The sequence below is a fragment of the Lepisosteus oculatus genome, chromosome 21 (genome assembly GCF_040954835.1).
Source record: "Lepisosteus oculatus isolate fLepOcu1 chromosome 21, fLepOcu1.hap2, whole genome shotgun sequence".
Lineage (NCBI taxonomy): Eukaryota > Metazoa > Chordata > Actinopteri > Semionotiformes > Lepisosteidae > Lepisosteus > Lepisosteus oculatus.
Window position 1 is genome coordinate 1,442,582 of NC_090716.1, and position 27,957 is coordinate 1,470,538.

The 27,957-nt window shown below is 52.4% G+C and overlaps 1 protein-coding gene across 1 annotated transcript; it reads right to left on the reverse strand.

Annotated features, from left to right (window-relative positions):
• Positions 1–37: 37 nt before the first annotated feature.
• Positions 38–27,938, reverse strand: LOC138224452 (mucin-5AC-like). Its single transcript, XM_069181782.1, has 39 exons — positions 27,806–27,938; positions 27,059–27,184; positions 26,757–26,874; positions 26,198–26,336; positions 25,995–26,109; positions 25,795–25,854; positions 25,559–25,696; positions 24,989–25,153; positions 23,835–23,929; positions 23,631–23,757; positions 23,269–23,524; positions 23,082–23,134; positions 22,890–22,990; positions 21,140–21,291; positions 20,891–21,029; positions 20,513–20,623; positions 19,997–20,176; positions 19,529–19,768; positions 19,266–19,422; positions 19,002–19,130; positions 18,678–18,828; positions 17,831–17,874; positions 17,460–17,675; positions 8,356–16,983; positions 7,857–8,080; positions 7,291–7,465; positions 6,726–6,964; positions 6,311–6,494; positions 5,609–5,870; positions 5,328–5,506; positions 4,902–4,971; positions 4,542–4,654; positions 3,852–3,892; positions 3,597–3,719; positions 2,471–3,373; positions 2,163–2,291; positions 1,810–1,849; positions 1,443–1,566; positions 38–700 (listed from the first exon to the last, which is right to left on the reverse strand). The coding sequence occupies exons 1-39, from the start codon at positions 27,876–27,878 to the stop codon at positions 490–492; spliced, it is 14,730 nt and encodes a 4,909-aa protein (XP_069037883.1). The 5' UTR covers positions 27,879–27,938; the 3' UTR covers positions 38–489.
• Positions 27,939–27,957: the final 19 nt, after the last annotated feature.

Below are 27,957 nucleotides of genomic sequence, written 5' to 3' on the forward strand. Positions count from 1 at the left end.
TTCGTAGCGTTCGGGAGAGGACTGGACTGTCAGGAGCGATTGCGAATCACTGACAGCGGAGTCTGGTTGAACCTGGTTGATGTCGTCCCTCCCGACCTGCTGTTATAAACTCCCTTTTGCGCTGAGTCGTGGGGCGACTATGCCAGTGTGAAGCTGGACAGGGGGTACCACTGTGCCACACTGGGAGGAGTTACCGCTGCAGATGTGTGATTCAAGGAGACACAGCAAGCCCACTTATAATGCAAACACTACAGTTTTATTGCAGCTACCAGAAGTTCCATACAAGCACATGTGAAACGCAGTAAAATACGCTCAATGTCATATCCGTTGGCCTAATGCTACATGCAATATTTAGAAGTACATTGTTTTATTATATTATAGATGTGCTAATGTCATTATCACCCACTCAAGAAGAGGATCTAAATATGAGACATGTATCTGTGGGTCAGAGCCTGAAGCTCATGGCCAGTCGCCCTCCTGCTGTCCCGCTCACTGGCGGCCCCTGCTGGCCGTGACGAGGAGCAGGTCGCTGTACGAGTCCTGGCAGCGCGTGTCCTTGCAGCCGCACTCCTCGATGTGGGTGTAGGTGTAGGGCACGGAGGAGCCATCTGCACACTGCAGGGTCACGCTCCTCTGGCTGGTGCTGAGCTCCTGGCAGCAGCTGCACTTGTGCTGCATGGCGTTGGCCTCGGAGGAGTACCTGGGGGACACAGCACGGGGGTCAGGGCCTGGGGGCCCGCGGGGAGGAGCCGCAGGGCAGTGTGGACACACCTGAGCGCTGGCCATGGACAGGGACAGGCTCCACCGGTCTCCACTGCACAGACTCTGAAAGGAGTTCCTGTGATGGCACTGACTGAGGGGTGGGGTTCCCTACTGGACGAGGACTGCATGTGTCTGAGATGATGAAGGACTGAGCTCTTGTCTCAGACACATCAGTAAAGAATTAAGATGTTCTGATTCCCTGCAGGCGAAATAATAATAAAATAATATAGAAAAACATATAAAGGTGATGCCTGTGGACAGTGGGGTACATCACACTGGAGAGGAGCTGACTGAGACTGGGGTCCCCCTGCCCTGCAGACAGTGGGGTACAGTGTGCTGGATCAGGGCAGGAGCTGACTGAGACTGGGGGTTCCCCTGCCCTGCAGACAGTGGGGTACAGTGTGCTGGATAGGGGCAGGAGCTGACTGAGACTGGGGGTTCCCCTGCCCTGCAGACAGTGGGGTACAGTGTGCTCGATCAGGGCAGGAGCTGTCCGAGACTGGGGGTCTCCCTGCCCTGCAGACAGTGGGGTACAGTGTGCTGGATCAGGGCAGGAGCTGACTGACACTGGGGGTCCCCCTGCCCTGCAGACAGTGGGGTACAGTGTGCTGGATCAGGGCAGGAGCTGACTGACACTGGGGGTCCCCCTGCCCCAGGCCCAGCAGCAGGGCAGTACTCACATGGAGTAGGTGCTGCAGGCGCCCTCGCAGGACGACACCTCCACAGTCGTACTGGACACACAGCCCTCGTGTGTGATGGTGGTGGGCTTCTTCTGCACAGTGCAGCTCCTGGGCTTCTCATCGCCTGCAGACACACACGGAGGGCATCGTTACTCAGCTGACAGCACAGCCCTGGCTCTGTGCTCTGCTCACATCCTCATGCAGCAGAGGAAGAGGCCCAGTCCTGCCTCGTACTCCTCCACCTTCCCTTCTTCATCTGACTATCTGCTCAACATCCTCAGCTGTTGGTGAGAGACGCTCCAGCCCTGAGAGGAGGGGGTTTTCAGTTTGTGTGAAACCCTGTCTGTGTCCAGCTGGCTGTACTTACAGATCTGACAGCAGCCGTCGTCAGTGTAGCGAATGGTGCCCTGAAACAGAAAACGATTTATATCAGTATGGTGCCACATCACCAGTACTCATTAACCCAGCCAGGAGCCAGTCTGATGCCCAGTGTATTACTGTAGCCCAGTCTAGTGACAGTCTGATGCCCAGTGTATTAGCCCAGTCTAGTGACAGTCTGATGCCCAGTGTATTAGCCCAGTCTAGTGCCAGTCTGATGCCCAGTGTATTAGCCCAGTCTAGTGCCAGTCTGATGCCCAGTGTATTAGGTCAGTCTAGTGCCAGTCTGGTGCCCAGTGTATTCGTAGAGTCTAGAGTGAGGTTTGTATCCAGGAGACTCACAAGGACACAGTCATCAGGGTGGAACTCCTGGCAGGCTTTCCTGGTGCTGATGGGCACGTACTGCCCGTTGATCATGAAGCACTGGTAGAGTGTGCAGTTGTCTCCAGGGAAGCTGATGTTCTGTCCAGGCTGTGAGGGGAGAATGGAGAGGTGCTCCTGTGATCAGTGTTAATGAGATCCAGGGGCAGGTGTAGCACTGGCAGTAGTATCAAACCCAGCAGTTTGTAGCAGTGTAGCAACAGTAGAACTAGAAGCATTGTAATAAGTGTCAGTGAGAAGAAGGTACATCAGACAGTGCTCTTACTCACCTTCAGCTCATACAGAGGGCTTTCACCATTTCCACTCGGATTCCCACTGCTGCCTGTTGGTGTGGGGTTGTCATTGTTGCCTTTCGGTGTTGTGTTGTCACTGTTGCCTTTAGGTGTTGTGTTGTCATTGTGGCCTTTAGGTGTTGTGTTGCCATTGTTGCCTTTTGGTGTTGTGTTGTCATTGTTGCCTTTAGGTGTTGTGTTGTCGTTGTTGCCTTTAGGTGTTGTGTTGTCATTGTGGCCTTTAGGTGTTGTGTTGCCATTGTTGCCTTTAGGTGTTGTGTTGTCATTGTTGCCTTTAGGTGTTGTGTTACCTTTAGGTGTTGTGTTGTCATTGTGGCCTTTAGGTGTTGTGTTGTCATTGTTGCCTTTAGGTGTTGTGTTGCCATTGTTGCTTTTAGGTGTTGTGTTGCCAGTGTGGCCTTTAGGTGTTGTGTTTCCATTGTTGTCTTTAGGTGTTGTGTTGTCATTGTGGCCTTTAGGTGTTGTGTTGTCATTGTTGCCTTTAGGTGTTGTGTTACCTTTAGGTGTTGTGTTGTCATTGTGGCCTTTTGGTGTTGTGTTGTCATTGTTGCCTTTAGGTGTTGTGTTACCTTTAGGTGTTGTGTTGCCATTGTTGCCTTTTGGTGTTGTGTTGTCATTGTTGTCTTTAGGTGTTGTGTTGTCATTGTTGCCTTTAGGTGTTGTGTTGCCTTTAGGTGTTGTGTTGTCATTGTTGCCTTTAGGTGTTGTGTTGCCTTTAGGTGTTGGTGTTGTGTTGCCAGTGTGGCCTGTGCTGCCAGTGGGAGTGGTGTTGCCATCGGTGTTGCCAGTGCTGCCCGGGATGTTGGGCATGGGGAAGACACAGGCAACCTGGGTGCACTTTCCACAGCACTGGCCAGGGACCTCCTGGTATCGGAAACCCTGTGGTTTGAGGAAAGAGCACAGTTAACAGCAGAGGCAGGGCTGTGGAGACACACGTGTGAGGGGCTTCAGTCCCAGCAGGGGCCCCCTAACAAGCAAAGGCTCAACAGCTGCCTTGTGCTCTGAGAGTCTCCTTCCTTCATCTACACACTTTCCAGGCTCTGTCCAGTTCTCCTCTATCAATCGCACCAGTAGGACATCAGAGCTGTATCACATCTCTCACCGCTGGGCAGTTCCTGTCGCACGTCTGCTTCCTGCACTGCATCTGGTGCAGCTGTGTGAAGGGGTCTATCTCAGAGGTGCACTGACACTCCTCGCACAGGGACACCGGCACGATCACCCCAGGCTGCACAGGACAGGACAGGAGACATGTGACACATCCTCACCACGGCACCGCGCAGCTCTTCCAGGGGTTCAGGGGTGCACAGACCTCCCCTGCTCTCCGAGTGGCCCTAGGAGGGGGGAGGGTCTCTCTTACCTGGTACTCGATGTTGTTCAGGACACAGACGTTCCTGGGCTCTGCAAATGCAGAATGAGCACCGTTAACAACACAAGATCAGTCAATCAGTCATATAAATCCTGCTCTGGACATCTTAGATATTGGATATCTTGAGTACAAAATGAGGATAATTTTGTCCTTGACTAGACTCTGTGACTTGGGAACTGAAAGAGTTTCACATAGCTGGATTCTGATCTCTGTCTTGGTTCTGTTTCACACTGGAGCCACTCAGAGTGGCTGTGAGCCTGTGAGGTCCTGTGTCTGAACTTTCCCCAGTGTGGTCCAGTGCAGTGGACTATCTCCATCCACCCCATCTTTGTCCCTAACGAGCTGCTTGAATCCTCCCTCATTCAGATCAGTTACCCCAGCAAAGCTCACTGTTTGAGTCAGCCCTCTCCCCCACCTCAAGCAGACTGCTGAAACAGGACAGATCACGTTGCAGACTGCATCCATCAGATCACACATGAATCATGTCTGCGTCATGCATGAGTACATGTCGGGGTACTAGAGGCTGGAAACACTGTGCAGCTTCATATTGGGCTGTGGTGGGCCCCTATTGTCAAACAGCTCAGGTACAGATCCTTGAGCGTTACTTGTGCTGCAGAAATCAATCAGAGAAAGACAGAGGTCTTGTGAGCGAGTCGGGGGTCAGTCGGTCAGCAGGCTCACCGCAGGAGGACACGCAGATATCCGAATGGGGGCTGGACAGCATGGTTCCATTGGGACAGAAACAGCCCTCGGCCAGATGAGACTTATCACTGCTGACGAATTCCTCAGTATACCTTTCGATACAGGGATGACACGAAGAAACAGTTTTATAAAGTTTTTTATGTATGCAGGATATATCCAATTGACACAATATCTATGCAATCTTAGAGACGATGAAAGATAATTCATGACAATATAAGTTAGAAGCTCAGTGCCTCAGTGACAGACAAAGACAAACTGTGACAGAGAGACTGAAGCCCCTTCTCTCAGCAGCTGCAGGAGGTTGTCATTCCCAGGAGCCCCTGAACTGTCTGGCTGTACCTGTGATTGCAGGTGAGCTCCACCTCGGACCCACAGGCTCTGTACTCCTTCCCACTGGGACACGGGAACACTGCAGAGACACAGCAGCAGAGTGTCAGGATAGGACAGGACACAGTGAGAAATCAGCACAGGAGACATGGCAGACAGGTCCTCTTAAGTCACTGCCGACCAGAAGTACCTCTTCTTGAGTTCTGACTCAGATTCCACTGCTCATGATAAGAATCTGGTGCAAAACATTTCACTTTCATGGTGTGATCAAATTGGCACTGCATGATCTCAACAGGTCACTGATGTTGCTTTTAGGTAACAGGATGGGCGCTCAGGGAAACAGCACGGCCCCTGTAGAGGTACGAGGGGCTGATCCGGACAACATGGGCGCAGAGCAGTGCCGTGTCCTTCAGCAGTGAGTATCGAGCTGAGACTCACAGCACTGGCCCCCAGTGTGGTTCCTCCAGTCGATGCAGACATCCTGCTCCGCACACAGGGCGGCGTAGCTCTCCAGACCGCTGCACTCCACGTCCGCATCGCCCAGCTCGCAGGCGTCCGCCACGCAGGACTGGAAGAAGGGCTCTGGAGGGACCAGGGCGTGGCAGGGCCGGAAGACTCTGTGGCACAGAGGAGCAGGCTTATCTCCGTGAAGCAACAGAGCACGTCCCCGACCCCAGAGCAACACTGTGAGGGCAAGCTGAGTCTGCAGGGTGACTCACTCGCTGTGGATGAGGTCGCAGAGGGCAGACTTGCAGGGGGTGGTCTGGGTGGACGGGACAGTGGTCGGGGTCCCAGTGGGGCGGGAAGGCGTTGGCGCCGTGGTGGTCTGTGAAGTTGGCGCGGCCGTGGTGGAGATGGGCTGCTCACAGGCTGACTTGTTCTGGCCAGGAGCCAGCCACTCCTTGGCCATCTTGGTGCAGGAGTCTGCGATGTCGCCGCTGGGCAGCTGGCAGTCGTCCGCCCTCTGGTTGGTGCAGGTGCCTGTGGAGGAGGAGCTGCGCTTGAGCACTGGTGTGGGAAGGGAAGGGTCAAAGCCCTCAGAGGGTCAGACAGCTCCAGGAGAAGTGAGAAAATCAGAAGAGTTGCCTGTTGTGTATTTCATCACTCTCACTCCAGAGCTGCGTTTTGTTACTCAGTGTGCCTCTGCCTAACTTACACAATTAAAATCCTAGGCCTCTTAGACTTTCTAAAACTGATCTTAGAGTCCTGTAAGATCCCACACACCACAATTTCATTCTGCTGCACTCAGTAAAAGCTGCCCAGCACTGGCAGGAGGTGATCAAGCAGTAGTACAGAACACAGTTATCTGTGCCCTGATTTAGGTGGAGTTAGTTACAATCCAGAGGACGTCATGTGGTAACTGGCACTGAGTGGGACGCTCTGGCCTCAGCTGGTGCTTTCCGAACAAAGCAGACACCCACCACACAGCCCCTCGGTGTTGTGGGAGAAGAGTTTGTACGGCACGCTGACCACGAAGACCATGCCCGCGTACGCCACGTCCACATTGATGTCCACGATCTGCACGCTCAGGCTGGCGCCGGTGGAGGAGATCTTGAAGCCGCTCCTGTACAGGCTGGGGAAGACTCGTCGGCCGTTGAAGAAGACCTGCGGCCGGCCAGACCGGAGAGAGAGAGGGAGAGGGGTCGACGCTCGGTCAGGGGCGCCGGACCCTGACCGTTTTTACAGTGCACTTGTGAACAAACACGTTCCCAGGAGTGGGGACAGGAACATGCGACTCTGCAGCTCCAGGTCAGGAAGGATCTGGGGCCACAGAGCCGGAACAGAAGCCTCGAGAGGCCAGTGCTGGCGCAGGGGCCAGCGGGTGCTGCTGGTTACCAGGTTCTGGCGGTCCCTCTGGGTCAGCGTGACCTCGTTGGCCTGGTAGAAGATGCGCAGGGTGCGGGCGCAGCGCCCCCTCCTGCGGCCGTGGCAGTCCCCGTCCTCCACGTAGACGCGAAAGTGGTCGAGCCGCGGGGCGACCTGCTGCACCAGCACGTGTGTGCACGGCCCGCTGTAGGGGTAGTACGTCCCGTCGAAGGTCATGTGGTGGCGGTACCCCCAGCCGGCGCACACGCCTGTCAGAGAGGGAGGAGGGGGGGTGAGGACAGGAGGTCCTCAAGAGGAGGAGGCTCAGCTGGAGAAGAGCTGAGGAAGAGCAATTCATCACAGCTGCTTGGGCTCCTGGGTTTCAGCAGCAGCAGGCAGATTCGTTTGCATTTGAGGTGCTCTGAGGAAGCAGTTAGAGACTGAAATGTCTTCATGTGCTCCGGTACAGACTGTGGCCCTTGCTCTGCCTGTGTTGAGATACATGGGCTGAAAGCAACACGCTCCTCTCTGAGACACTTGGCATGACTGTGTCTCGGGCGTCCCACCCCTGCCCTCGGGCAGAGCAGAGACTCACATTCACACTCGTACTGGAAGCAGCAGCCCGTGGCGTCGTACACCTTGTGGGCCGGCCGGCCGTTGGCGCAGGTCAGCGGCTGCACCGGGCTGCACTTCACGGGCTGCACGGAGATCTGGTTGGGCCCCTCGCAGGTGGCGTAGGTGCACTTGTCTATCTTCCAGGTCTCGTTCAGCTGGGGGGACAAGTTCACAGGCTTGCGCTTCACAACTGTTCTCCTCCAGTCCCTTTAACAGAGCCCAGGAAGGAGGGGCCTGCAGCAGGAGTCTCAGTGAAACAGTCTTATTGGTGTAAACTCTAGACACCATGATGCCTGCTGGTGCAATTCTCTCTGCCTCTTATTGTTGACTCCGATGTGAAGGAGGACTAAACCCTTTGTAGCTACTTAGTAAGTCTGCTGCAGTACATAGACAGGTTACTCTGGACAGCACTGTAAATGACAGCATTACAAGAGCCCTGTTGTCTGTGATTACTGACGTCAGTACCCTCGCCTCAGGGACAGACAGGAGACAGGGTCACATTCGGCATGAATCACAGACGCTGGAGGGGCTGGGCTGTGTCCTTACCTTCCTTGGCGGAAACACAGCAGAGCAGTCTTTCTCTGGAGCTGTGGTGGTCGGTAGTCCTGGGGTTGAGGTCTTGGGGGTCCCTGTTGTTGTCTCCGCAGTGGTGGCTGGGGCACTGGGAGTGGAGGGGCACTCCGTAACGTGTCTCTCAATCCCACAGGTGGCGTTGCAGTAAGCAATGTAGCACCACCCGCCATTGTCTGTCGTATTGTATATGGTGCTCCCTGAACAAAGACAAGCGAATGGACAGTCGTTTTTAATAATACTTTCAGAATGAGGTCTGTGTACATCACGGGGGTGAACTTTGTGAGGGAAGATGATTCTATTTAAAACCCCCGAATGCAATTTATAATCAACAAACTAGAGAGAAAGAAATGCACTTATCGTTTAAACCTTTTGTGGAAAACTTGTAGAAATGAGCCTCTCTGTTGTTAGATGTGTCCAGCATACTAAGCACAAAGACCCCAAACAAGGAATAACAAAAAGTCTCCAGCCTCACCAGGAGGAAGGTTCTGTTCCTGGAAGCGGCAGACACACTGTGTCCTGGCACTGGTCACCGAGGGGCTGGTCACCACCCGGGTGGTCTTCATGGGAGTCGTCTTCTCAGTAGTGGCAGGAGGGGATCCGGTAATGACTTTGGTAGTGGCAGCAGTCGTGCGTTTCGGTGTAGTAGATGCTACAGGTGTTGTAGGGTGTGGTGCAACAGTAGTCCGCTCACATGAGTCACAACACAAGAACCTCACCTCATAGTTCAGGCACATTTTCTGTGGGCCAGGCTGCCTCTGGTTGTAACACGTTAGTCCACCCTTCAGGTTACAGGTCGCGTTCTGATTGAGCTCAGAGAGTTTTGTCTTGGGGAAATCGACAGCTCTGCACTGAATGTTCCTGGGATTCACACACACCTCGAGTCCAGCTTTGCTAATTCCAGTGACATTCTCAAAATCTCCTCCAGATGATGCTGAGGGCTTGTTGACATCAAACCACTGCGTCCACCTACACAAGAGCTTACAGGCTGTAGTCTTATTATGACTTACTGGGTGCGTTGATGTCACTCGGGTACTGTGTCCTGGATGTGTTGTTCTGGTGACTCCAGGAGATGTTGAAGTTCTGGGTGTTGTGGTCCTCTTGGAAGTTACTGGACCTGAAGTAGCCCTGGTGGTTGATCCTGTAATGACTTTAGTTGTAGATCTGGGAGTGACGGTGGTCTTGACAGGAGTGGTTTTCAGAGAAGTTGGCAGGTGAGTAGGTGTTGTGGACTGGGGTTTTGTGGTTGTTACTGGGAGAGATGATGTCATGCGGGTACTTTGAGCCGGACCTGTAGTTTTGGCAGTTGTGGGAAGAGTTGATGGTTTGGGTGTGGTTGTCCTCTCAGGGGTCACAAAAGCTGAAGTAGATTTTCTGGTTGTCAGAGTAGTAGATGTTGTCCCATGGCTAGTTCCTCCTTCTTTAGTTGTGGTTCTGAGAGTGACGGTGGTCTTGACAGGTGTGCTTTTCAGAGACGTTGTCACCTGGCTAGTGGTTGTAGACAGGGGTTTTGTGGAGGCGTAAGGGAGAGTTTCTGGAGACGTTTTCTTGGAGGTTGTTTCCCTGGTGGTTCTTTCAGTAGTGGTCCAGGTGAAGTCTGGGGGTAGTGTCAGGTCGGGCATGGTTTCTGTTAGATCCAAAATGTAGCTTGATGTTGTCCGAATCCTAGTTGTCCGGGCTGTAGTTGTCCTTATCTGAGAGGTCTGAGCAGATGTTTTCGTTACTGTTGGTATCACAGTGGACACAACCGCTCCAGTTACTGGGTGCGATGATGTTGCTTTGGTACTGTGTCCTGGACCTGAAGTAGTTTTCGTGGTTGATCCAGTAATGACTTTAGTTGAGGTTCTGAGAGTGATGGTAGTATTCACAGGAGTGGTTTTCAGAGACGTTGGCAGGTGAGTAGGAGTTGTGGACTGGGGTTTTGTGGTTGTTACTGGGAGGGATGATGTCACCCGGGTACTTTGAGCTGGACCTGTTGTTCTGGAGATTGCTGAAGATGTTGAAGTCTTGCCTGGCGTTGTCTTGGATGTTGTAGGTCTTGTGGTTTGTGGTATAGCTGTGGTCTTTTCACACGAGCCACAACACAAGAACCTCACCTCATAGTTCAGGCACATTTTCTGTGGGCCAGGCTGCTTCTGATTGTAACACATTAGTCCACCCTTCAGGTTACAGGTCGCGTTCTGATTGAGCTCAGAGAGTTTTGTCTTGGGGAAATCGACAGCTCTGCACTGAATGTTCCTGGGATTCATACACACCTTGAATCCAGCTTTGCTAATTCCGGTGACATTCTCAAAATCTCCTCCAGATGATGCTGAGGGCTTGTTGACATCAAACCACTGTGTCCACCTACACAAGGGCTTACAGGCTGTAGTCTTGTTGTGACTTACTGGGTGCGTTGATGTCACACGGGTACTGTGTCCTGGATGTGTCGTTCTGGTGACTCCAGGAGATGTTGATGTTCCGGGTGTTGTGGTCTTCTTGGAAGTTACTGGACCTGAAGTGGATTTGGTGGTTGATCCAGTAATAACTTTAGTTGTGGTTCTGAGAGTGATGGTAGTCTTCACAGGAGTGGTTTTCAGAGACGTTGGCAGGTGAGTAGGAGTTGTTGACTGGGGTTTTGTGGTTGTTACTGGGAGGGATGATGTCACCCGGGTACTTTGAGCTGGACCTGTTGTTCTGGAGATTGCTGAAGATGTTGAAGTCTTGTCTGGCGTTGTCTTGGATGTTGTAGGTCTTGTGGTGTGTGGTATAGCTGTGGTCTGCTCACACGAGCCACAACACAAGAACCTCACCTCATAGTTCAGGCACATTTTCTGTGGGCCAGGCTGCTTCTGGTTGTAACACATTAGTCCACCCTTCAGGTTACAGGCTGCGTTCTGATTGAGATCAGAGAGTTTTGTCTTGGGGAAATCGACAGCTCTGCACTGAATGTTCCTGGGATTCATACACACCTTGAATCCAGCTTTGCTAATTCCGGTGACATTCTCAAAATCTCCTCCAGATGATGCTGAGGGCTTGTTGACATCAAACCACTGTGTCCACCTACACAAGGGCTTACAGGCTGTAGTCTTGTTGTGACTTACTGGGTGCGTTGATGTCACACGGGTACTGTGTCCTGGATGTGTCGTTCTGGTGACTCCAGGAGATGTTGATGTTCCGGGTGTTGTGGTCTTCTTGGAAGTTACTGGACCTGAAGTGGATTTGGTGGTTGATCCAGTAATAACTTTAGTTGTGGTTCTGAGAGTGATGGTAGTCTTCACAGGAGTGGTTTTCAGAGACGTTGGCAGGTGAGTAGGAGTTGTTGACTGGGGTTTTGTGGTTGTTACTGGGAGGGATGATGTCACCCGGGTACTTTGAGCTGGACCTGTTGTTCTGGAGATTGCTGAAGATGTTGAAGTCTTGTCTGGCGTTGTCTTGGATGTTGTAGGTCTTGTGGTGTGTGGTATAGCTGTGGTCTGCTCACACGAGCCACAACACAAGAACCTCACCTCATAGTTCAGGCACATTTTCTGTGGGCCAGGCTGCTTCTGGTTGTAACACATTAGTCCACCCTTCAGGTTACAGGCTGCGTTCTGATTGAGATCAGAGAGTTTTGTCTTGGGGAAATCGACAGCTCTGCACTGAATGTTCCTGGGATTCATACACACCTTGAATCCAGCTTTGCTAATTCCGGTGACATTCTCAAAATCTCCTCCAGATGATGCTGAGGGCTTGTTGACATCAAACCACTGTGTCCACCTACACAAGGGCTTACAGGCTGTAGTCTTATTATGACTTACTGGGTGCGTTGATGTCACTCGGGTACTGTGTCCTGGATGTGTCGTTCTGGTGACTCCAGGAGATGTTGATGTTCTGGGTGTTGTGGTCTTCTTGGAAGTTACTGGACCTGAAGTGGATTTGGTGGTTGATCCAGTAATAACTTTAGTTGTGGTTCTGAGAGTGATGGTAGTCTTCACAGGAGTGGTTTTTAGAGACGTTGGCAGGTGAGTAGGAGTTGTTGACTGGGGTTTTGTGGTTGTTACTGGGAGGGATGATGTCACCCGGGTACTTTGAGCTGGACCTGTTGTTCTGGAGATTGCTGAAGATGTTGAAGTCTTGCCTGGCGTTGTCTTGGATGTTGTAGGTCTTGTGGTGTGTGGTATAGCTGTGGTCTGCTCACACGAGCCACAACACAAGAACCTCACCTCATAGTTCAGGCACATTTTCTGTGGGCCAGGCTGCTTCTGGTTGTAACACATTAGTCCACCCTTCAGGTTACAGGCTGCGTTCTGATTGAGATCAGAGAGTTTTGTCTTGGGGAAATCGACAGCTCTGCACTGAATGTTCCTGGGATTCATACACACCTTGAATCCAGCTTTGCTAATTCCGGTGACATTCTCAAAATCTCCTCCAGATGATGCTGAGGGCTTGTTGACATCAAACCACTGTGTCCACCTACACAAGGGCTTACAGGCTGTAGTCTTATTATGACTTACTGGGTGCGTTGATGTCACACGGGTACTGTGTCCTGGATGTGTCGTTCTGGTGACTCCAGGAGATGTTGATGTTCTGGGTGTTGTGGTCTTCTTGGAAGTTACTGGACCTGAAGTGGATTTGGTGGTTGATCCAGTAATAACTTTAGTTGTGGTTCTGAGAGTGATGGTAGTCTTCACAGGAGTGGTTTTTAGAGACGTTGGCAGGTGAGTAGGAGTTGTTGACTGGGGTTTTGTGGTTGTTACTGGGAGGGATGATGTCACCCGGGTACTTTGAGCTGGACCTGTTGTTCTGGAGATTGCTGAAGATGTTGAAGTCTTGCCTGGCGTTGTCTTGGATGTTGTAGGTCTTGTGGTGTGTGGTTTAGCTGTGGTCTGCTCACACGAGCCACAACACAAGAACCTCACCTCATAGTTCAGGCACATTTTCTGTGGGCCAGGCTGCTTCTGGTTGTAACACATTAGTCCACCCTTCAGGTTACAGGCTGCGTTCTGATTGAGATCAGAGAGTTTTGTCTTGGGGAAATCGACAGCTCTGCACTGAATGTTCCTGGGATTCATACACACCTTGAATCCAGCTTTGCTAATTCCGGTGACATTCTCAAAATCTCCTCCAGATGATGCTGAGGGCTTGTTGACATCAAACCACTGTGTCCACCTACACAAGGGCTTACAGGCTGTAGTCTTGTTGTGACTTACTGGGTGCGTTGATGTCACTTGGGTACTGTGTCCTGGATGTGTCGTTCTGGTGACTCCAGGAGATGTTGATGTTCTGGGTGTTGTGGTCTTCTTGGAAGTTACTTGACCTGAAGTGGATTTGGTGGTTGATCCAGTAATAACTTTAGTTGTGGTTCTGAGAGTGATGGTAGTCTTCACAGGAGTGGTTTTTAGAGACGTTGGCAGGTGAGTAGGAGTTGTTGACTGGGGTTTTGTGGTTGTTACTGGGAGGGATGATGTCACCCGGGTACTTTGAGCTGGACCTGTTGTTCTGGAGATTGCTGAAGATGTTGAAGTCTTGCCTGGCGTTGTCTTGGATGTTGTAGGTCTTGTGGTGTGTGGTATAGCTGTGGTCTGCTCACACGAGCCACAACACAAGAACCTCACCTCATAGTTCAGGCACATTTTCTGTGGGCCAGGCTGCTTCTGGTTGTAACACATTAGTCCACCCTTCAGGTTACAGGCTGCGTTCTGATTGAGATCAGAGAGTTTTGTCTTGGGGAAATCGACAGCTCTGCACTGAATGTTCCTGGGATTCATACACACCTTGAATCCAGCTTTGCTAATTCCGGTGACATTCTCAAAATCTCCTCCAGATGATGCTGAGGGCTTGTTGACATCAAACCACTGTGTCCACCTACACAAGGGCTTACAGGCTGTAGTCTTATTATGACTTACTGGGTGCGTTGATGTCACACGGGTACTGTGTCCTGGATGTGTCGTTCTGGTGACTCCAGGAGATGTTGATATTCTGGGTGTTGTGGTCTTCTTGGAAGTTACTGGACCTGAAGTGGATTTGGTGGTTGATCCAGTAATAACTTTAGTTGTGGTTCTGAGAGTGATGGTAGTCTTCACAGGAGTGGTTTTTAGAGACGTTGGCAGGTGAGTAGGAGTTGTTGACTGGGGTTTTGTGGTTGTTACTGGGAGGGATGATGTCACCCGGGTACTTTGAGCTGGACCTGTTGTTCTGGAGATTGCTGAAGATGTTGAAGTCTTGCCTGGCGTTGTCTTGGATGTTGTAGGTCTTGTGGTGTGTGGTTTAGCTGTGGTCTGCTCACACGAGCCACAACACAAGAACCTCACCTCATAGTTCAGGCACATTTTCTGTGGGCCAGGCTGCTTCTGGTTGTAACACATTAGTCCACCCTTCAGGTTACAGGCTGCGTTCTGATTGAGATCAGAGAGTTTTGTCTTGGGGAAATCGACAGCTCTGCACTGAATGTTCCTGGGATTCATACACACCTTGAATCCAGCTTTGCTAATTCCGGTGACATTCTCAAAATCTCCTCCAGATGATGCTGAGGGCTTGTTGACATCAAACCACTGTGTCCACCTACACAAGGGCTTACAGGCTGTAGTCTTATTATGACTTACTGGGTGCGTTGATGTCACACGGGTACTGTGTCCTGGATGTGTCGTTCTGGTGACTCCAGGAGATGTTGATGTTCTGGGTGTTGTGGTCTTCTTGGAAGTTACTGGACCTGAAGTGGATTTGGTGGTTGATCCAGTAATAACTTTAGTTGTGGTTCTGAGAGTGATGGTAGTCTTCACAGGAGTGGTTTTTAGAGACGTTGGCAGGTGAGTGGGAGTTGTGGACTGGGGTTTTGTGGTTGTTACTGGGAGGGATGCTGTCACCCGGGTACTTTGAGCTGGACCTGTTGTTCTGGAGATTGCTGAAGATGTTGAAGTCTTGCCTGGCGTTGTCTTGGATGTTGTAGGTCTTGTGGTGTGTGGTTTAGCTGTGGTCTGCTCACACGAGCCACAACACAAGAACCTCACCTCATAGTTCAGGCACATTTTCTGTGGGCCAGGCTGCTTCTGGTTGTAACACATTAGTCCACCCTTCAGGTTACAGGCTGCGTTCTGATTGAGCTCAGAGAGTTTTGTCTTGGGGAAATCGACAGCTCTGCACTGAATGTTCCTGGGATTCACACACACCTTGAATCCAGCTTTGCTAATTCCAGTGACATTCTCAAAATCTCCTCCAGATGATGCTGAGGGCTTGTTGACATCAATCCACTGTGTCCACCTACACAAGGGCTTACAGGCTGTAGTCTTATTATGACTTACTGGGTGCGTTGATGTCACACGGGTACTGTGTCCTGGATGTGTCGTTTTGGTGACTCCAGGAGATGTTGATGTTCTGAGTATTGTGGTCTTCTTGGAAGTTACTGGACCTGAAGTGGATTTGGTGGTTGATCCAGTAATAACTTTAGTTGTGGTTCTGAGAGTGATGGTAGTCTTCACAGGAGTGGTTTTCAGAGAAGTTGGCAGGTGAGTAGGAGTTGTGGACTGGGGTTTTGTGGTTGGTACTGGGTGGGATGATGTCATGCGGGTACTTTGAGCTGGACTTGTAGATTTGTGAGTTGTGAAAAGAGTTGATGGTTTGGGTGTGGTTGTCCTCTCAGGGGTCACAAAAGCTGAAGTAGATTTTCTGGTTGTCAGAGTAGTAGATGTTGTCCCATGGCTAGTTTCTCCTTCTTTAGTTGTGGTTCTGAGAGTGAGGGTGGTCTTGACAGGTGTGCTTTTCAGAGACGTTGTTACCTGGGTAGTGGTTGTAGACAGGGGTTTTGTGGAGGTGTAAGAGAGAGTTTCTGGAGACGTTTTCTTGGACGTTGTTTCCCTGGTGGTTCTTTCAGAAGTGGTCCAGGTGAAGTCTGGAGGTAGAGTCAGGTCGGGCATGGTTTCTGTTAGATCCAAAATGTAGCTTGATGTTGTCCGAATCCTAGTTGTCCGGGCTGTAGTTGTCCTTGTCTGAGAGGTCTTAGCAGATGTTTTCGTTACTGTTGGGATCACCGTGGACACAAGCCCTCCCGTCTTGGGAATAGTGGTGCTTCCTGTCCTGACCTCAAAGGTGGATGTTGTGGTGCCTCGAGTGGTGCTTTTCAGTGATCCTGTGGTAGTTGGCGATGCTCTGCTGGATGTGGGCGGAGCGACTGTGGTCTCACACTCGTACAGGCTGCAGCAGAGCACCCTGACCTTGTAGTCGTAGCAGAGCGGCAGGCGTCCACTCTGATCCGCGTTCCTGCACAGCAAACCCTGGGAGACATTGCACTGCACGACCTGTCCAACGTCCGCTATGCTCTTGTTGGGGAAATTCTCCGCACTGCACTCTATCTGGCTTGGCTGACCACAGATTTTTCCTCCGCTTTCCTTAATCCTGTCGTACGTTTCAAAGTCTCCTTCACTGGGGCCCACTGTGGGAAAATGGGTGTTGAACCACTGGGACCACTGACACTGGCGCTTGCAGGTGGTGGGGGAGCTGGTGGACAGGGAGGTGGGGACGCTGCTGGACGTGAATGCGATCTTGGTGGTTCTTGTGAGTGGAGTTGGAGCAGGAGTGCTCAGCTTGACTGGGGTCGTCTCAGTGGTCCGGGTATGTGCCTGCGTGGGCGTCATCCTCGTTGATGCCGTCTTGCTGGTGTGCCCAGGGGTTGTGAGCTTGCTGGTGTGGGCGGAGGTTGTCCTGGTGCTGGAGGAGGCAGTTGTCTTGATGGGCTTGGTGGTATACTTAGTGGTGCCGGAGACGGTGGACTTGTGAGGAGTGGATGTTGTGGGGGCAGGGGTGGTGCTGTGGCAGGGCTTGTAGCTGCAGCACAGGACTCGGATCTCATAGTTGTAGCAGAAGGGAGGGAACTGCTGAGAGTTGCGGCAGACCAAGCCCACGGACTTGTCACACTGGACCACCTGGGCGAGGTCACTGAGTGGCGTGTCTGGGTAGCTGCTGGCCCTGCACTGTATGTCGCTGGGTGTCTTGCAGATGGAGTAGCCTTTTTCCTGGATGGCTGTGAAAGTCTCAAAGTCTCCATCTCTTCTCACAATATCAGGTTGGTGGACATCGTACCAGACTGACCACTCACAGGTCTCCTCTTCACAGTGAGCAACAGAGGTTTTTGTTGGTCCTGCAGAAGTAGCTGTGAAGGAAGGCGGGGTAAAGGGCATTCATTATAATATGAACCTGGGTTAAGGAAAAGGTTTGTCAGAACAATTGGTATAAAACCTTGAAGGGATGAAAGTGAGAAATTAGAAAGTGCTTTGCACTTCTTTCACACTGTAGAATAGTTATGATCAGTTTCTGAAGCATAAACACCCAAATAATTTACACAAAAGAGAACTCCCTTAATTACAGAAATATCATGGTCTACCATTATCATCAGACATTTGGTTTTCTAGATCAAGCATCTGTTGTTTTTAATGTGTAAGGTAAAGCAAACTATAATGTAGTGAATCTCCAGGTTGTAATAAAAGTCAGGACTCAAACACTTTCCCAGACCCCTGCACTTCGCCTGCAGATTGTGAAGAGGCCCCATGAAGGAGCTGAGCCTGCAGCTCAATGGATTCTGTTGCTCTCCTGGTTCTAGAGGAGCTGCTGCAGACCCCTGGTCCTCACCTGGTCCTGCCCCGGAGGTGGTAGAGGCCGGCTGTCTTGTGGTGAACTGGAAGGGGGTTGTGGGCTTTGCAGTGGTCATGGCACAGGGCCACACCCGTCTCTGGATCGTGCTGTTGGATCCGCAGACGGCCGACATGCAGCCTCCAATACTGTCGGTGGTGTTGTAGATCACAGCGTTCAGCGGGTACTCTTGCATCTCGTAGACACACTTGCATTCTGGAGTCAAAGGGAAATACGACAGCTCAAGAGACATATGATGCCAAACAGTGCACAGTGTCTGAAGCAATCCAATTTGGAAACGGTGCCTGTGTGGTGAGTGTGTTCGTTATTTAATTGCATGAAGCGAAAGTGAATGAATGGCCTCTACTCACCTTTGGGTTCATGAGAACACTGTATTCCTTTCATTGAGCAATAGCTGCAGAGAATAAGAAGGAAGCAAACATGAAAGTATTCCATCTATAAATATGAAATAGAAATAAGAACTATTTTTTTCTGATTATCTAAGCAGATTTTACATTATTCCGTATAAGCTCTTAATATATTCATTTCAACGTTTATGTAATGTTGCTACAGCAAAAAAAATTAGAACAGATTCCTTTATTCCTGTATGGGAACTGTCTGTTTCACACCACATCCTGCAACACATGTGATGAAAAACAAATCTGTCATTTTCTATAATTTTCATAATGTTCATATGTAGTCAAATCTTGAAAGAGATGTGAAAGAAAGAGCCTCCTATTAAGGATTGAATGTTATTTTGTAGTCTGTCTTTAGTAAGGAGATCGGTCTGTGTGATTCAGAAAATCCTTAGGTTTGACCTTGAACAGGAGCTATTCTTACAGGACTGTTTGGCATGGTCTGACTGGCCCTATAATTCCACCCACTAGATGGAAAGCATCTTATGTTTACATTTTGAATGACTTCCATGTTTCCAGTTATATTTAACATTGTGACAAATTCCTGCTGGAACATTAAACCAGTCTGAATGTCCTTCTCTCCTGGTCACCTTCCCATGTCTCTCCCTCCTGGTCACCTGGGAGAAATATCCTGAAAGGGGGTGAAGTTCTAGCAATTCTGTAATCAGCAAAGCAGCTGCTGATCTAAAGACAGAGACTCACACAGAAGCTGCTCATGTCATCCATGTTGCTGCAAGGCTGACTGGCTTAATGACAACAACCCTGTCTGTGCCCACAGCTGGGCTGCTCCTGCCAGTCTTACCAGGCCTCGCAGTTCTTTGTGGACGGCACTCTCTCTCCATTGCTGTAGCGTTTCCCATTGGCATCGTAGCAGCCGCACTGCCTCCTGGCCACACAGCGCATCGAGTCCTCGTCGAAGAAGGGCTTCTTGGGGGGACATTTGGGGTAGCAGCCTGTTCACCACAGTAGGACAGAGGGACACCAGCTTAGAGGTTTGAGGATGAACAGGTTTCTTTGCTTAAACATCCGTGCAAGATCAGAGGTCATGAGATAAAACTCATCATTAACCAGCAATTCTGCACCTTTTGTTTAGAGTCTTTGAAAGGCTCTGGAGTGACGTTCCTACCTTCCAGGGCTGGGATCTGACTGGAGCATTCCCCTGAGGGGTTCCTGCAGGTCTTCATGCAGGGCGAGCCACAGGGCTTGTAGTGCCACTCACACTCTCCAGGGAGGTTGTAGAAGTCACAGAACAGAGCTGGGGGAAGGAGAGAGAGAGTAACAGAAGCTGAACTCCTTGCAGTTCTACGTGCACTTTTGTATCATTGCAGGTGCACGTTGGAGGGGAGTTAGCACAGCTTTAGCACAGGTTGTTCTCTCTAACTGTACTCACGGCACATCTGGGGGCTCCTCCAGGCCACACAAACCCCAGCTGCATTACAGGCCCCAGCGTAGGCAGCCACAGCTGTACAGAAGCACTCGCAGTCTCCTCCACTGTCACAGGCACAGGAGTCCGTCACACAGGCGTCGTAGTACGGAGTGGGGTCCACCTGCAGACAGGGGGACACAGAGATGTCTCACTTCTCACATACAGTATGATGACTTCCCATCTTCTCCTGCCCTGGGCTGCCTGCAGCTCCAGTGTGATCGCAGTACCTGAGAGTGGCAGGCTGTGAACACTCTGCTCTGGATGATGCTGCACTGTTTCTCTGCCCAGGACTTCCTGTAGGGGTTGGAGCTGCAGGGGTTCTTCACCACAGTCTTATCTGGGCAGCTGGGAGACACTTTCCAGCTGTTCCCAAACTGCTGGGCGCTGACCACCAGCTCCCGGCTCATGACGGTGAAGTCATTGCTCCCTTTGCCATCGTAGTTCCCACACAGGCCACAGGTTTTACCCTGGAAAGGGAGAAGATAAGAGAAGGAGCAGGAGAGAGGGGAGAGGAGGGACAATGAGTTGTTCAGATTTTCCAGGGCATTTTGTGGTATGTTCATTTCTGACTCATGTGTAATATATTCCTCACTCAGAATGCAATGAGACGTGATGGGTTTGTTACAGTCAATGCTGAAAGCCCTGTGTTTGGCTCCTTATCGTGAGCATAGTGAGATCTCTGTGGGTCTCTTTACCTTGAAGGAGGGGCTGAGCTTGATGGCCAGGCTGGTCCTCTTGTCCCACAGTAGTATCAGCCCATTGCTTGCCTCCACCACCAGGTACATGCCCATGTGGCTGATCTTGTAGGGCACGTCGGCGCCAGTGTCTCTCGTCACCACCTCGTAGCGCCCCTCAGACAGACGCAGCTCGTTTTTCTGCAGGAGCAACATGCCGATCCGTTACTCAGAACTGCAGTCAGCACAGACAGTAGCAATCTGATGATTTCTGGGAGGAGGGGGAGATGTCATCAGAGTGTCTGGCTTAGAAGGATCCGGCTGCCCCTCCACACAGTTAATTTAACCCACTTCCCATGAAGACTCGAGCTCTGGTGTCTAAATTATGAGACAGTGTGAGAGTGAGTTGGAAGTAGAAAGGGAACACGGGTAAGTCTAGCTGTAGGCGTCCTTTCCTCAGGGTGGCGATGTGATTCTCCAGGCAGGAGGGACAGTTATGATCCCCTGAGAGCTGCAGGCAGGGTAGCGGAATCTCACCCCCAGGAAGAGCTTGATGGCCTTGGAGCAGGTGGTCCCAGTGGTGCCACAGGGGATGTTCTCAGTGATCACCCTGAAGGTGCCGTTGTCTGGGCTGCTGCTGCAGTAGTCCTGCACACAGGAGAGAGCAGGGGTGAGAGACACAGTCTGGGTGGCCTGTGGGACATTGCCTGAGTCGAGGACTTTTGGGGAGACACGCAGGTGGGAGGTCAGATTCACGGGTCTCTGCTCGTGTGTGAGGCTGTCCGACTCTGGAGAGTTTACTCCCCATGTCGCAGAAGCAGGGAAACGGGCGATTGGAAGGAGGAAGGAGGGTCCTGGTGGTTCTCTCTTCGGACTAGGGACCACTCTGGGGCCCCTCCCCGGCGCAGTGCATACCTGACTCAGGGTGTATTCACACTCGCCATTGAAGTCGAACCTCTTCCCATCGAAGGTGTGGTAGTGCCCATCTCCATAGATGGTGCAGGAGCCCTGGCACTGCCTGTCCGTGCATTGCCACTTCCTGGCATTGCAGGTGCTGGAAACAGGAGAGGGGACATTTTTAATGCAGCATTGTTGAAATATGGCTTCACGTTGTGTCATTGTTGTGAAAGGGGAGTTGCAGGTAAAACACAACGGTCAGCCCACCAGGTGTTGCAGCCGACTTGGATTTTCTCCCCAGGCTTGTACTCCAGTCCGTTGTGGACGCAGGGACACTGGGAGACGGGGACACAGCGTCCATGGCCGTTGGACACCAGGCCCTCTGGACACACGCAGCCAGAGATGCACTGTGTGCTGATCTGCAGGGAGCACAGGGTCAGGATTAGCCAGGACAGGATGACCCCTAGAGGGCAGTGGAATGCAGGTGACAGTACAGTGTGTGCAGTCTGTGTTTGGTGTGACAGTGCTGTGTGTGTTTGGAGAGACAGTACAGTGTGTGACAGTGCTGTGTGTGTTTGGTGTGACAGTACAGTGTGTTACATTGCTGTGTGTGCAGTCTGTGTTTGGTGTGACAGTGCTGTGTGTGTTTGGAGAGACAGTACAGTGTGTGACAGTGCTGTGTGTGTTTGGAGTGACAGTACAGTGTGTGACAGTGCTGTGTGTGTTTGGAGTGACAGTACAGTGTGTGACAGTGCTGTGTGTGCAGTCTGTGTTTGGTGTGACAGTGCTGTGTGTGTTTGGAGTGACAGTACAGTGTGTGACAGTACAGTGTGTGCAGTCTGTGTTTGGTGTGACAGTGCTGTGTGTGTTTGGAGTGACAGTACAGTGTGTGACAGTACAGTGTGATCAGTCTATGTTCGGAGTGACAATACAGTGCTGTGTGTGCAGTGTGTGTTTGGAGTGACAGTACACTGTTTCCAGTGCTGTGTTTGGAGTGACAGTACAGTGTGTGCAGTGTGTTTTCGGAGCGACACTATAGTGTGTGACACAGTGCTGTGTGTGTAGTGTGTTTTCAGAGCGACACTATAGTGTGTGACACAGTGCTGTGTGTGTAGTGTGTTTTCGGAGCGACACTATAGTGTGTGACACAGTGCTGTGTGTGTAGTGTGTTTTCAGAGCGACACTATAGTGTGTGACACAGTGCTGTGTGTGTAGTGTGTTTTCAGAGCGACACTATAGTGTGTGACACAGTGCTGTGTGTGTAGTGTGTTTTCAGAGCGACACTATAGTGTGTGACACAGTGCTGTGTGTGTAGTGTGTTTTCAGAGCGACACTATAGTGTGTGACACAGTGCTGTGTGTGTAGTGTGTTTTCAGAGCGACACTATAGTGTGTGACACAGTGCTGTGTGTGTAGTGTGTTTTCAGAGCGACACTATAGTGTGTGACACAGTGCTGTGTGTGCAGTGTGTTTTCAGAGCGACACTATAGTGTGTGACACAGTGCTGTGTGTGTAGTGTGTTTTCAGAGCGACACTATAGTGTGTGACACAGTGCTGTGTGTGTAGTGTGTTTTCGGAGCGACACTATAGTGTGTGACACAGTGCTGTGTGTGTAGTGTGTTTTCGGAGCGACACTATAGTGTGTGACACAGTGCTGTGTGTGTAGTGTGTTTTCGGAGCGACACTATAGTGTGTGACACAGGGCTGTGTGTGTAGTGTGTTTTCGGAGCGACACTATAGTGTGTGACACAGTGCTGTGTGTGTAGTGTGTTTTCAGAGTGACACTATAGTGTGTGACACAGTGCTGTGTGTGTAGTGTGTTTTCAGAGTGACACTATAGTGTGTGACACAGTACAGTGTGTGTAGTGTGTTTTCGGAGCGACACTATAGTGTGTGACACAGTGCTGTGTGTGTAGTGTGTTTTCAGAGTGACACTATAGTGTGTGACACAGTGCTGTGTGTGTAGTGTGTTTTCGGAGTGACACTATAGTGTGTGTCACAGGGCTGCGGTGACTCACACAGTCGGTGTCCAGTGTCCTGCAGCTCTTGTGACACTCCGCTCCAGGGGAGCCCGGCTGAATTTTGGAACAGTCCAGGAAGATCATCGGCTTCGTGCACTCTGGAGGAGAGAGCGAGGCAAGAGGCCGCTTAGTTCCTTGTGCTTAATCTAGCCACAGTCTCACGAACCATTTCAGTCCAGAGGAGAGTACCTGGTTTCAGGGGGGTCGACCCCATGCAGTTCAGTGTTCCCCTGCTGCATGTGCTGAAAGAGGAACAGAGATCATCAAGACCATCACTCTCTTGGATCAAAGCAAGAGCAGCAAATTCATCTTCTGATTCCCAGCAGTGCACTGTGGAAATGTGCCTCTCGGACCCCTCCGGCAGACAGGAACTCACCACAGAGTCCCGTCCCTGGTCACGGTCTCGCCAGTTGGCACCACTGTGCCCTGGTAGTAGCAGGGGCACTGTGAAGCTGGCACACATTTGCCCTCCTCGTCCATGTAGGTCCCCTTGGCACAGCCACAGCCGTCCACAGGCACAAACTGGACGCTACAGGTGGGGTCAGGCTGGCTGAGGGAGCGGCAGGTGCGATTACAGCTGGTCATGCTGTAGCCAAAGACCAGAGTCCTGGGGCAGGTGCTGGAGTATTTGGCTGAAGGAAGGGAGAACCAGGGTTTCAGTCACAGGAACACTCCCCCCAGGTGTCTGAACTTCCTGCCCTGAAAGCTCCCAGGTCCCTGGCTATTGCAGACACTTACTGCAGACTCTGGCTCTCCAGCCGTCCAGCTGCACCCCCTTAGCAGCACAGGCACGGACGTACGAGGAGATGGCAGCACACATACAGTCCTCACTCTTCTCACAGTTACAGCTGTCGTACATGCAGTTCTGGGGGCAGAGGAGCAGGTATTAGGGGGGTCGGGGAGCAGCTGCAGGGGACAGAGGTGAGCGAGGAGCTGCTGTACCTTCTCGTAGGAATCGGGGAGGACTTCACCATGACAGGCAGCGAAAGGACCTTTCTTCTGGGACAGCAGGGAGCACCAGCGCTTGGCAAACTGCTCTGTGAGGGGAAGCACAGCAGCAGGTGAGAGAGAGGCCTGATGACTGAGATCTGCCCTGAGCCACGCTGAGGACACTGGACACTGACATCACTGAGCACACAGGCACAGAGCTCGCAGGCCAGGCCTGAGTGAACACACAGGCACAGACCTCACTGAACACACAGGCACAGACCTCACTGGGCACACAGGCACAGAGCTCAGAGACAAGGCCTGACTGAACACACAGGCACAGACATCACTGGGCACACAGGCACAGAGCTCACAGACAAGGCCTGACTGAACACACAGGCACAGAGCTCGCAGACAAGGCCTGACTGAACACACAGGCACAGACCTCACTGGGCACACAGGCACAGAGCTCACAGACCAGGCCTGACTGAACACACAGGCACAGACCTCACTGGGCACACAGGCACAGAGCTCACAGACAAGGCCTGACTGAACACACAGGCACAGACCTCACTGAGCACACAGGCACAGAGCTCGCAGACCAGGCCTGACTGAACACACAGGCATAGAACTCACTGACACAACCTCACTGAACACACAGGCACAGAGCTCGCAGACACAACCTTACTGAGCACACAGGCTCAGAGCTCACAGACAAGGCCTGACTGAACACACAGGCACAGTCCTCACAGACACAACCTCACTGAACACACAGGCACAGAGCTCAGAGACAAGGCCAGACTGAACACACAGGCACAGAGGTCAGAGACACAACCTTACTGAGCACACAGGCTCAGAGCTCACAGACAAGGCCTGACTGAACACACAGGCACAGTCCTCACAGACACAACCTCACCAAGCACACAGGCACAGAGCTCAGAGACCAGGCCTGACTGAACACACAGGCACAGAGCTCAGATGTGTCAGATGTCTCAGAGAGGTTCAGTGGCTGGAGCTACTCTATGTACTGCCCAAGAAGCACGAGCCAGAAGCCAAGCTGGGAACCAGAATATGAGGAGTTTCATCCGATTCCGATTTTTCAGGGGGTCTGGGTGCTGGTGCCACGTGTGTGTGGGACAGCGGGTGAGCAGGGGGCAGGAGCTGCGTACCGTTCTCCGCGCTCAGACTGCAGGGGCTCTCGAAACTGTCCTTCACGTCCAGGCAGCTGCCTCTGCTCTTCCAGCTGTTGCCGAAGGCTGAGGCCGTCCCCTCCACAATCCCACCCGGAGCTTGGAAATCGTCTGTCTGCACGTCGTTGTAATTCCCACAGAGCCCTGGGGCAGAGAGCAGAGGGGCAGGACACCGTGAGACTCAGAGACAGATGGAGACAGAGGGAGATACAGGGAGATACAGGAGGGAACAGAGAGAGAGACAGAGGGGGAGACAGAGAGAGGACCAAGGGAAACTGGAGGAGACAGGAGGGAGAAGGGAGGTTCACAGAGGGAGACAAGATGGACACAAAGGAAGGTAGAGAGAGACAGGAGGAGACACCGAGGGACAGAGGCAGACAGGAGGGACAAAGAGGGAGGCAGGAGGAGACAGAGGCAGACAGGAAGAGTCAGAGACAGACAGAGGGACACAGAGAGAGACAGAGGCAGACAGGAGGGACACAGAGAGAGACAGAGGCCGACAGGAGGGACACAGAGAGAGACAGAGGGACAGCGAGGCGGCTGTCCTACCGCAGGTCTGCTCCCGGTACGAGGGCTGCAGGCTGACATAGAGCTGCAGCAGGGGGGAGCGCTGGAGCAGCAGCTGCAGGCCCAGCCTGGTGTGGATCACAGTGTAGGAGGAGGAGGGCGTGAAGACGGTCAGGTTATCTGTGAGGACGAGAGACAGGCTGCGTCAGCACACGGGCCCTCGCCCAGTCTCACAAGGACAAGAGCAGAGCAGAGCAGAGGAGAGGAGAGCAGCTCACTGGTGGCCACTGGCAGCTGGGACAGCATCCCGTTGACCAGGACGGAGCCGCTGGGCGTCACTGCTACTACCTGCAGGGGCACAACGCACACGTCAGAGGGGCACCTGCCTCCCTGCCACCCCAGCGCCAGGCCGGGGCTCATCGCCCACTGGGCACAACACAGCCGTCTCCCTGCATGAGCGCGGCCTGTCTCTGAGGACTCACCGTGCTCGTGCCGGACACGGACAGGGTGACCGACTTCAGGCAGGTCTCGGTCTCCGTCAGCCCACACCTCACGATCTCCGCCACCAGGGTGAACTGGCCGCCAGAGCAGTCCTGTGGGGAGACGCAGACGGTCAGGTGGCCCTGCTGAGGCACACAGAGGGGCAGGTATCGGCGCAGGCGCAGCTGTCTGCTCAGGCACCTTGGCCAGGACGTAGGAGCAGTCTCCGTGGAAGGTGAAGGGCTTCCCGTCGAAAGTGGTGATGTGGGAGCCTCCCTCTACAGAGCAGGTTCTAGGACAGTCCAGGTCCTGGCAGCTCCACTGTCCCCCGACACAGGTGCTGCAGCCCAGACACACAGGGACACACAGGGACACGCAGAGACACAGGGACACATAGAGACACAGAGGCACACATTGAGACACACAGGGGGACACAGAGCAGAGAGAAGAGGATCAGAGTCCCATTCATGCTGTTGTTGACCGAACATGTGTGCAGAGTGTCGTTCATGTGTGTTGCATACTGTTGCCTTGTGTGTGCAGTGTTGTACAGTTGCTGTGCAGCTCTGTGTGTGCAGTGCAGTGTTGTACAGTGGCTGTTCAGCTCTGTGTGCAGTGCAGTGTTGTACAGCTGGTGTTCAGCTGTGTTTGTGCAGTGCAGTTTTGTAGAGTTGGTGTTCAGCTGTGTGTGCAGTGTTGTACAGGTGGTGTTCAGCTGTGTGTGTGCAGTGCAGTGTTGTACAGTGTGCAGTGAGAGGCGTACCAGTTGCGACAGGCGCTGCTGTAGGACTGCCCTGAGGAGAAGGCTTTGCCATTGTGAGTGCAGGAGCACTGCTCCACCGGCACACAGCCCCTGTGGGTGATGTCGTCCAGGACAGTACCTGTCAGACAGGGGACAGTGTCCGTGAGAGACGGGTGAACTGGCAAGCTGGCTGTGGGGGTTTCTTGCACATTGACAGGACACTTGTTCTCCCAGCACACAGCAGATAAGAATGATCTGATTTGAAATCCATGGTGTCAGTCCTGATTCCTGCAGCTGCACGCTGGGATGGGGGGTCTCTTTACCTGGGGGGCAGAAACAGCCGCTCCTACACTGCTTGGTACAGGTGCTGCCCCCAGTGGGGTTGGAGCAGGTGGCCGTGCAGGAGCTCCCACACTCAGTGTACACCATGCTGCGGGGGCATGTCCTGGCTGCAGAGAAGACAGGAGGAGACAGGTCTTCAGGTCCAGAGGAGGACAGGCAGGCTCAGGTAGACAGGCAGGTTCAAGCACAGAGGTGGAGAAGTAGGCTCAGGTATACAGGTAGGATCAGGTATACAGGTAGGTTCAGGTATAGAGGTAGGATCAGGTATAGAGGAAGACAGCAGGGCAGGCAGGTTCAGCGACACAGGTAGACACATTGGTTCAGGCAGACAGGAGCGTTCAGGTACACAGGAGAGTTTAGGTAGACAGGAATACAGGATGGATCAGGTATACAGATAGACAGGTAGACAGGTAGACAGGTAGGTTCAAGCAGACAGTCCCAGTTTGCTGTTTGCAGACAGTTCACAGTCTCCTCACTCTTGTCACTGGATTGTTCTGATCCTGCATTGCTGTCATTGAAGTGTGAAACTTCAGTTTCAGTGAGAATGTTTTGACCTGCTGACACTCAGTCCTGTCAGATCCAGCCCTGTCTGCTCCTCTGGGCTGCAGGATGCTGGAATCTCTGCCCTCTGCAGCACAGGGGCTCCCTGCTCCAGAAGGGCAGCAGGCTCGGAGCTGGGGCTCCTGTCTCACTGCTCCTACGTGCACTCAGATCCCCAGCACACTCACGGCAGAAGCTGGGGGTCCTCCAGTTCTGGGGGCGCCCCCCGGCGTGGGCGCACTGGCGGGAGTACTCGGCCATGGTGGCGCACAGGCAGTGGGACTGGTTCCTCTGTGGGCACTGGCACACGTCCGACACGCAGGCTGGCACTAAGGAGGCA